This window comes from Mixophyes fleayi, chromosome 1, assembly GCF_038048845.1.
Source record: "Mixophyes fleayi isolate aMixFle1 chromosome 1, aMixFle1.hap1, whole genome shotgun sequence".
Classification (NCBI taxonomy): Eukaryota; Metazoa; Chordata; class Amphibia; order Anura; family Limnodynastidae; genus Mixophyes; species Mixophyes fleayi.
The window spans coordinates 376,312,378-376,323,383 of record NC_134402.1 but is presented as its reverse complement, the minus strand read 5'-3'; the positions used below and the strand labels follow the sequence as shown (position 1 = coordinate 376,323,383).

Genomic DNA, 11,006 nt, shown 5'->3' with positions numbered 1-11,006 from the left:
CTTGGCAACTAATAATAGCCATCAGCATCCTGTTGATAGGTGTGTGACTTTTTCCACTTTTACAAACATTATTCATACTGTTTCACCACAGAGTTATGTAATAAAGGCACAGAAAGACCCATACTTTTTTTTTTAGAATTAGTCTGTGCAAAATGTAACTTTAATTCAATACAACTGCAGCGTTTTTTTCTCGTTTTTTTTTTTGTTTTATATTATTTTTTTATTTTGCTTTTATGTTTGTAGCTATCTGCAAAACTGCAAATATTTAAAAATGCTTTAATAAGAATACTATATTTGGTGCTACCAGATATGCTTCCTTAAATGCCTACTGTTGTGAACATGTTTGAATAGACCCTTTTTCTTATTGGTCTGTTTAAAGCAGTGGAAGTCAGAAGGTGACCCGGCAAAATGTCACCTGCTGCCCTCTTGTTTGTGCTCTGCTTTGACTTATACTCTGCTTCATGATAAAGCAGACAATAAGACTGAACTTCCCGTTCATTCTTATTGTCTGCTTTGTAAAAAAGCAAATATTAATACAGAGTGGCTACTGGGTCTCGTGACCTGCTCTGCACACTGTAGGAAGGTTACACAGCATATCCAATTGGAGAATGAGGTGTTCTCTCCTTCCTTTTTCTGCATACTGTGGGTTCCGGACTGAGTGGTATAGGGATGGCATGAGGGGTGATCTAAGAGTAATGTGTGGAGGTCTGGGTGGCATTTACTAGGGAGCTCTGAGTGTATGCCAGGAGGTCTGAGTGGCATGTGGACGAGTCTTAGAGTACATGTGGTATATGAGCAAATGTGGGGGACATTTTATGGCAAGTGGGGGACTGAGTGCTTGTGGTGACATTTTGTAGCCTGTGATAGAATTTTGAAGCAAGTGAGGGACATGTACAGTAGGGGCATTTTGGGGTGCCAAGGTTCTATTAAACTTAAGGTGCGACCGTTTGAAGGTCAGAGGGCCGTATGCTGAAGTATGTCATGTTGCCCATTACTGCTTTAAAGTATTCCAGCAGTTCTAGTAAATTCTTCTTTTATAACAGACAATTCTCTCCTCCATTCTTTGGAGTCAGTTACTGACAGAGAATTTGAGACTTCATCTAATATCTATCAGAGGTTGTGACCGATGACACACAGCCACACAGTTGCTCTGTAATTATAGATTATATTTGAAGTCTATTAAATAGATTAAGACAAAGAAGCTTTATCTCTGTTGCTGCTGGATCTTTATTTAATAAAACTTTGGTTTATTTTATACTGCTCCCAAGTGTCAATGTATTTTTGCATTAATTATATATAATAATTATACAGTTACTTCCCTCAATGTACTTGCTTATAGGCAGGTCTGCAGTACATAAAATCTATCTGGTAGTCATCAGAGTTTTTTGGTAAGATACCTATGTAGCTATCATTGTACAGGAGGGCAAGTTCGCCGATAGTGATATAAAACAAGTGAACACCACAATGACAAGCAGCTTATAATATGGATAAATAGAAAAGGATACAAGTATTTTTAGTGTAACTGAAAACTATTATAAGCTGACTTTTGCAGTATGCAAAGACTGAAATACAAAGTCCATTTAATGAGCCAATGTCTGTAGCCAGTTTAGAGGCAAAGTATTGTAGTCACCATGCCGCCCTCCAACTGTCTATGGGAATTTGACAGTAGCCACTATGTTGCCTGTTGGGTATAAAGAACCGGTCATATGTTGGGCATGTGGCTTTTCCTGTAATTGCTGACACATACAAGCAGCAGTTCTAAGATAATATTTACTTTAGAATGTTGGCGACAGGGTTATTAAAAATAGATAATCATAATATCATTAGTATTGTTGTAATATATTGGAATTTCCAAATATATTTAAAACATGGACTGTAGTAGCTTTGGCAAAAGCGACTATTTTCTGTCTTAGGATGTTTTACCACTTTACCCTACACAGTGTATTAGAATTATATCGCACCCCTGAGGCACAAATTTGATGATACTGGAACCTGGTGCACATATGTAATCACCAAAGTTCTTTGTGACTTGTGAATTCAGTTTAATAAGCTGTGATAGGCAGAGTTATCATTTTTATTATCCAATAAATGAAAGTAATAAAGAATACATAGAATAATTAACCCCCTGGTGTACATTACATAAAAATATAATTATTTTATGTGGCAAAGTGAAAAATATCTTGCTGGATGGATATCCGTATATTCTAGATCTGCAGAAGTGCAGTCATACATTTTCCATTTTATATTATGTATGCGCTCTGGATATGTGCTTAACTTAATTTAGCAGTTCACAGGCCTAAAATACACTCCAGCAGGTTTTATCTTGCTGTCACAGGGAATAGAGAAACTCATTTTATCAACACATCCTTCCTTTATGGGGCAAATGAACAAAGGTCCCCCAATTAAACTTCAATATGTAATCTTTATTTAAATAGTTTATCTACTCAAGAATGTTATTTTTGCATCGCAAAACTGTGTGCCAACGTTATTTCAGATAATTGTGTTTCCATCTGCTATTAATACAGCAGCTAAATCTGCTTTTTTTTCCAGGTCATATAATCATAAAGCATTCTTCTATAACCATACCCATTTCATGTACATAACTGTTGATACTTTCCCTCCTAACTACATTCTCTACGTATCGATTCATTTACTTCAGTAAATTGTGTAATAAATGTATGTTATTTGCAGCGTTATGCTTTACAACAAGATTGATGTGTAAGGTAAAGCTGCATTGTATAAGTAAATGGAGTAATTGTTTGTTACACTTTTTTTTAAGTATAGTTGTTATTATTGCGCCACCTCCCATAGCTGAAAGGGGACACCCACATCATGCGTATGGGCAGCACGGTGGCTAAGTGGTTCAATTCCCGACCATGACCTTATCTGTGTGGAGTTTGTATGTGTTTGCGTGGGTTTCCTCCCACACTCCAAAAATATACTAGTAGGTTAATTGGCTTCTATCAAAAAATGACCCTACGCGCTGCGGAATCATAAATGATGATGATGCGTTGGTTGATAGGGTTTATAGCACTAGGCTGTGAACAAATTATTTTTGTCTTATATTGTTCAGGTTTTTATTCCATCCTTAGCCACTTGATAGCTTATCACAAGTTAGTAGGAGGCACCATTGCAGATATTGTTATTGGCAATGCTTACCTTGGTACAACTTAGAGTTTCATACTTATTGCTCAGCAAGCACTCCTTAGTAAGCACTGCCCTGTCATAAGGTGTTGTGATGAGTACTGATGCCTCATAGCAGTAGCTACCCCTCCTTAGTAATAAGACACCTACGTTTTGAAAAGCTTCATTGGATAGTCTAATATGCTTAGACTCTGATTTATAGCCGTTGGTTGTATTTGTCTGTCATTCCTCCTTTTGTCATAATAATGTATAAATAGTAAGACTTGGGTAGTTAGCAGTAAATGGCGAAAATACAGTGCCGGATAGACAAAACAAGGGTGCTATGGATTTTTAAATTATTATTAATAATGATTTTTTATTATTTAATGCGCCAAGTTAGAGTTCATTGGTGCTCTTGAGTGTGAATCCTATATATTATATTGGAAAGTAGTGCCACATCAGAAAACTAACTAGCGTAGTCTATGACAATGCCCACTCATGTACTAAGGGATGATATATGAGCCTTACCAATGTACAGGATACCCATAGCCTGTTCGGTGAGAGGAGGTTAGAGTCCAGAGACGAATGCCAGGGCTTGCGCTTCAAAGAAAAGGAAAGTTGTGTGCCACTTTTTTTTTTATCACTTTTTTTTTATCAACGCTATGTCCCTCAAAATGTTGATTGAGTGTGATGTCCAAAATAGTGGTTCAGTATGATGCTTTGGTGAGAACTCCATGGCTAATTCTTTAAGCTGGGCTAATCCAACTTTATATTATGTTCTTTCATGAAGTGTTTAAGACAGTCTTTTATTCACTTCTTTTACATTTACTTAGCTTACAAGGTCCTCACCAACGCATCTCCCTCATTAGTCTCAGACGTCATCAAAACATACTCTCCTTTATACTTCTTAGATCTGCCTCTGACCTGCACCTTACCTTCTTACTGATCACCTCCTCTCACTATTGCTACCAAGACTTCCCCAACGCTGTACACACCCCCTCCCCCAGCCGGACTCTCCCCCGTCATTCATCAAGAGCTCTGTCATACCCACTTTCCCTGTAGCCTCTCCCACCCCCACCAGATACGACATATCCAACACACTACCAGCGACCATCCTGTCCCTCTAGCTCTTATTGTCTCATATTGTCTTCGCACTACCCTCTCCCTCTCGTTTGTAAGCTCTCATAAACAATCCCTGCTCTACTTTCTGTCTCATGTCTACACATTCCTTGTCAACCTCGGATGTCCTTGTTCTGTTTCTGTGGATGATTTGTTGTACTGACTGTACAGTGCTGACGACTTTTGTGACTGCTTATAAATAAAAGGTTTTAATGATGCTTGAGCCAAGTAAACTACAGCTTAATGAGATCTGGTGGCTTTGGCTGGAGCCAGATGTTTACAGACCACAGTGCTACACTAGCTAAAACCGCAAAATCAAATCTGATAATAACAAATGCAGCATTATGCAGCCAATTAATAGGCAAGAAGTGACAAGCTGCGTACAGTGGCAGTAAAGTGTTTAAAAAGTAGGTTGTTCTCGGTGCATTTGCCTTATACAGTTATTTTCTGCGAAAGTTTATAGAGCATGTTTTTAATCGGCCAGGAGTAGGCAGGATTTGTCATGATGGTGGGAACAAAAACTGTGAGGGTTAATATGAATTAAATCATCATCATCATCATCATTTATTTATACAGCGCCAGCAGATTCCGTAGCGTGTCTGCAGGATAAACCTTTTCTGTTCATTAGTGCTTAGGGGTATTATGTTGCTTTTTAAACCATTTTAAATAAAGTAATAATATATGTTATCAGTAATATGTATCTCTACAGGTTCATTTTTTAAAGATCTCCCAGGCACACAGAAAGCATTTTCTTTCTATATTTTAGTACGCATCCATTTCCTAGCTAAGTATCAGGGTCATAATCATTTATTTCTTGCAGTAAAAGTCACTATACTATATCATATTTTTGCAGCTGCCCTCTGAGTTTTTTGAAAAAGCCATTTATTTGTTTTTCTATTTTTCATGTCGTTATGTGTATTGCAATTTCTTGTTTGTAACCAATAAAGAAAAAAGGGAATAAAAAAACCACTGGGGAAGATGTCATGACAATGAGATTCCTTGCTGTATTTTTCTGTTCATATTGGAAAATTAAAGGAATGTATAGCAGATATACTACTTACCTTAGATAAGGTTTAACACATTACTTTAAAGGGTTTTTCGATTTCATTAATGAAATAAAACTTAGTGCTCTCCAGATAGGGGTCCTAAATGATTGACACCTTGTATTTTTAGTGAAATTCACTTCCTTCACCACAGCCGTTAACTGTATTAACACTGTAACTGTATTAACACTGTATATTAAAAATGAGAGTTCATGTATATGAACTCCGGTGACTGGCTGCTGCACTGCATCTCCCAGAATATAGTCTTTGTTTTGTGTATGCTACCATAGCATGCAGTTTATAAATGCTTCTCAGTGGTAGCCAGAGAAGGCTGACATTGTGGTTATGAAATGCATAATCCGTTGTTCGTGGACATTTCCAATGGCAACAACTGTTTCAGTAGAGGCTAAACCGAGCATCAGCATGAAAGACATTACACTAGTAAGTAGTCTACATTCACTTGGAACATATCTAACAAAAGCTGGGCTGGAAAAGCCATTTTAGTAAATTTGTCCAAACTGATATGTATCCGTACTGAAATGGGAAGACTATTGCTATGAGTTTTTGCTTTTTTATTGTTTCTTGTTTGTAGAAATATTTTCTAAACCCTAATTTTCGTTGATTTCTTTTAGGCAACTGCTAATCCACCCAGTCGCCCCCCAGATGCCATCGTGAGTGACACTACTACTGTAGACCAGGTATGATTTCATGCTGTGCATTTAATGCAACTGCCTTTATACAAGAAGTTTACAGTGAATACATTATTTACAGTAACATAAATGTAATTGATATCCCTCTGTGTGCTTTATCCATTGCTTCTCAGACACACACTTTCACAATGTGGTTGGGGAAGGCTCTGTGCAATAGATATTAACTAATGCTCATTTTAGAATTGTCATTTTTAGTGAGTGATTCATTTAGACAGATAGGATGTACACTTTGGTATGGATGAAATGGTCAGTGGTTTAGAAATAAAAGACTTTGGGAGCTGTGGAAGCATTTTCATGTGAGGGAAGGGTACACTGTTGTCTAAGCCATCATTCTGTAATGTGAGTATGTCTAAGAGCTTTGATGGACGTATGCCTTGCATTCGTTCACTGTTAATCAAGGACACATATAAATCACACGTAATAGAAAATTGTTAAATTAATATGGTTATTTGTGGATCATATTATTTGGTAATATGATCAATATTCGGGTAGCACCAGAACCACATCTTAGCTACGTCTGCAGTTGGACAGCCCAGTAATAGAAGTAAACTGGGAATTGCTGGACCTCTTCCGACAGCCGTTAAGCTGCTATGTTACCTATACCTGAAGTGATTGTCTATGTTGCTGGCTCTGAAATGTTTTGTGATATCTGGACACTTACGGCCAGTGACCTCCACTTCATGTCCCAGACAGCCTCAATCAGAACATAATATATTACACAATTGATGATTAAACATACAGCTCTAATGAGCCTAAATTCATAATGGTCTATAAAAGAAATGTCACAGTTTCAAGTCAGTTGGGAAATTGCTATTGACCATTTACATATAAAGGAACTCTATCTAGTATTTGACAAGTTGTTTCAGTTTTCTTACCATGTTTAGCTCAATCATATCTCACTTTTTTTTTTTATTTTTAAACGTGTCTTTTTTATGCATCGACCTTTACACCATTCAATTGAAATCATGGAAGAAATATGTGATAAAACTTGAAAAATGCAGCTGTACAATCAGCAAGAAAAAAATAACCACTGTATATTTGTTTTGTATGATTTTTATGTTTTGTATTTTTTTTATTATTTTTTTTGGGGGGGAATCATTGCAAAGTGGCCCATACTACTGGTTCTTTACATTTACATTCACGGCATTAAATCATGTAAGCACATGTTTCAGGATGGAGCCAGTAAAAGCAAAAAATCTATTTGAAATATGCAGAGATGAGCAGTTTTCTGTGTCAATCCAAGTAATCACCTAGTAACTAATTGGGATCACAGAGTCTGTGCTTGAATGATCTGTCAGTTTAAGATTGAAGTGGTGTTAATTGACAACTGCTCTGCACTACTTAAACTTTTTGCCAAAGAGATGTAAGAACCAGATATAAATGTAAAAGCCTATGTTTGCCAGGTCAGCAATTCATTAACAAATACATTATTAAATATACAACCTACACTGAAGTTCGTACAGATGCGTCCTGAATGCCAAGAATATTGGCGTCCTCTATTGTTCCATTTTTTAAAAGAAAACTATTGAAACCTAATTTGGCATCCACATGTATTTGTATTTCTTGGGTTTTGTTCCACTGCAAACCAAACAAGCAGAAAAAAAGAACATGACTACAAGGACTGTTAAATAATTGTTAAATTATTAAATAATTATTAGATAATATCATCAAGCTGCTATACTATAGGTAAATGTTGCAGCTCCCTGGAAATTGAGTAACTGAAATAACAGACTTTTACATCTAAAAAAAAATATTTTATATGTTTAAATACATTTTATTTTATATTAACATTTTTATAATATTAGTAGATTGTACTCTACTGTGGTTCATGATGATCCAAGCAGCTCTGCACACTCTCCTCCACTAGTGGTTTGAGGTGCACTATTGGAGGTTCTTTAATGCGAATGCCCAAACTTTCAACGGAGCGTGTGCAGAAGGAAGGAAAGCTCTGTTACTCTCCGGCGCTTGGTAAGAGAGCTGCATAACTTTACTTTTGTGTTACCTATGGGAGGAGACACCTTCGCATGGACAGCTCCTTATCAGAGAGGCTGTCATGGATTTAATTTTTTAATAAATGTTCACAAAACAACCTTCCTTACTGTTGCAATAAGCGTCGATAAGGAATGTTAGGAATGGGGGGGGGGGGTAAAAATATTAATAAATTGGGGCAAGCAACCATATGGATCTTCAACAAGTCCCAGATAAACAGATATTTAGATACATCTACATTTATCCACTTTCTTAGTATATCCGCAATCCATAAATATTGAATTCAGTGGCGAAGAGGTGAATTGCCCTTAGTGATGACTAAAAGCCTGCAGATATCCTTATTACACATTCACTCCTTACCAAGTAAGTTGAGGACCACAATAAGATTACATCACAAAAACAGAAAAGTTTTTAGCTTATTTCACACACACATCCTTAATGGTCTGGATAACATTATAGCCACCTTTTAGAAGTAGTTAGAAACAATTGGATTTCTTCTTCACTTTGAAACTGAACTCAGCTGTGGTGTGTGGCAGGTGCTGCAGTATAATATTAAATCATTAAACAAGTTTGAATAGAGAAAATTACACATTTGCTTATTTTGTGTCACGGTGTACCCAATGAGCCTGGAGAAAAGAAAGGAATCCAGAGAATTGTCTGAGGAGGTCAGACAGAAGATTGTGGACAAGAATGGACAATCTCAAGAATACAAATCAATCTCCAAAGACCTTGATGTTCTTATTTCCACTGTATGTAATGTTATCAGGAAGCTTAAGGCCCGTGGCACTGTATGCAACCTGACTGGATGTGGCCACAAGAGAAACTTCATCAAAGACTGCAGAGCAGTTTTGTTCAAAATTTGGATATATCACATCGATCAACTGCCAAACAGATTCAAGCTGACCTTTAAACACAAGCTATGCCCCTCGCATTGCCAACTCAATGAAAGGGGTGTTAAATGGTAGGACTCCTAGACAGGCCCCACTGCTTAGAGAGAAATAAGAAAGCCTAAATAGAGTTTTCCAAAACACACCTGAACATGCCAAATTCCTTCTCTGAGAGTGTCCTGTGGACAGGTGAGACCAAACCAGAGCTTTTTGATAAAATACATCATCCCTATGTTTACAGAATGCAAAATTAAAAGATCACCTTCCCTACAGTCAAACATCGAGGGGGTTCACTGAGCTGCATCTGGCGCTAGGTGGCTTGAACACGTGCCTGGTGTCAGATTTTCGAGTGCAGCATTGATCCCTGTTACAGAAAGCTGGGTCTTCATCGAAGGTCACGGGTCTTCCAGCAGAATAATGGCCTCACACACACTTTAAAAAGCACCCAGAAATGGTTCAAGATTAGATACTGGACTGCTCCGAAGTGTCCAATAATGAGTCCAGATCTAAATCCCATAGAACACTAGTGAAGAGTTCTGAAAACAGCAGTTGGTTGAAGTCACCCTTTAAATCTGGGAGAACTGGAGCAGTTTGATGAGTGGACCAAATTGTCAGTAAAGAGGTGCAAGAAGCTCATCCATGGCTATAGAAGACAATTGATTGCAGTTATTTTGGCCAAGGGCTATGCTATCAAATACCCATAGATTGTAAGTTTGCGAGCAGGGCCCTCTTACCTCTCTATATGTATGTATTACCCAGTATTGTTTTATTACTGTTTGTTCCCAATTGTAAAACGCTACGGATTCTGCTGGAGCTATGTAAATAAATAATGATGATGATATTGTGTCAATGCCATTTCTTTTCTGATTTAAAAGGGTACATAGTATTCTATTCCGAATAAAGAACAAAGGTTCTGTAAAGCAGAGAAAGAATTATGGAAACCAAATACTGATGTTAATTTTAACTTATGTTTAGACGAAAATGTGAATTCATTGAAAAAGAGTGAAAGGACGCCAATATTTTTGGCCATGACTGTAAAATACCGAAGGTGTGCCCAATGTATCAGAACCGATCATAGCACAGCATTTGTATTTAATATGTGTTCAGTTGAAGTGGCTGACCTGGACCATCACATAGCATAGCCAGATTTCATATTTACTTCTGTAAATGAGGAAAATGATGTTTGCTGGAAACCAGTGTGTTGTGTGGTGTTTTTATTTGTACTGCCCTGTCCTATGCGCAGATATCCTTTATTATGTAACAGGGATGTTTCCTTACCCCAATCCAAATGCTACATAGTAACTTGCTAATCTCAAGATATTGTCATTACTGGGACAAATTGTGAAACAAATAGGCATTAGGTTATGTACTGATTGTTACAAAAATAAAATGTCAACAGTTTTGGTTAAGAATTGTGCTGTGCACAGTCCCACTGTATCTTTTCAAAAGTCTTGCACTCCATACAAACCTCGCCTGGTGATATCACTGCTACAGGCTATCAGCTAATTAGTGTTAATGCAGCAACAGAAAAACGACAAGCATTCAAGTCTGAGGAAGAATGCTACAAGAATAGCACTCTATGTTTAGACATAGCTGTAGCTTATTCATTATTTTAGTATTCCCAGTTGTTCAAGCAGATGTTTATATCTAGAACTCAGCATCTGTGAGAGATATTCACAGAAGTGAAACCTTATTTACAACTATGTCAATCATTCCCACTGGTTTAAGTACTTTTTTTTTTGTCCAAATCCAAAATCTCATAATTTCTCTCTTCCCTTGTTTGTACTGATAATATGATAATTGTTATTAATATGATAGCCTCTCCAGGGACCCTTGGATCATTTTCCTGCTCCTTTTCTACCTTGACAGACATTGACAGAATTGGTAAATTGGTAGTTCATTCTAGTCTACAAAGAGCCCCAATTCTTTATTTGGACCCCGTGCATCCTTGACCTTTTCAATTGCGCCAAATATGTATTTATATTACACAGCAGTGGACTTCATTCATTTATTTTTACTAAATTATGTTTGTATAAATTGCACATTCTGACGTAGATTATATGATTACTTATCTTCCATGGTACGCGTTAGACTAGGGGAAAAAAATTACATTTAACTCTGGCTTTTTCAGCATT

At 37.1% G+C, this 11,006-nt stretch overlaps 1 protein-coding gene across 1 annotated transcript in view; it reads left to right on the top strand.

Annotated features, from left to right (window-relative positions):
* The window catches only part of HSD17B4 (hydroxysteroid 17-beta dehydrogenase 4), a 188,266-nt gene that overhangs the window by 112,144 nt on the left and 65,116 nt on the right, over nt 1-11,006 (top strand). Inside the window, exon 17 of the mRNA XM_075179291.1 lies at nt 5,918-5,983. Coding sequence (XP_075035392.1) covers nt 5,918-5,983 — 66 coding nt within the window. The remainder of the gene's footprint in view (nt 1-5,917; nt 5,984-11,006) is intronic.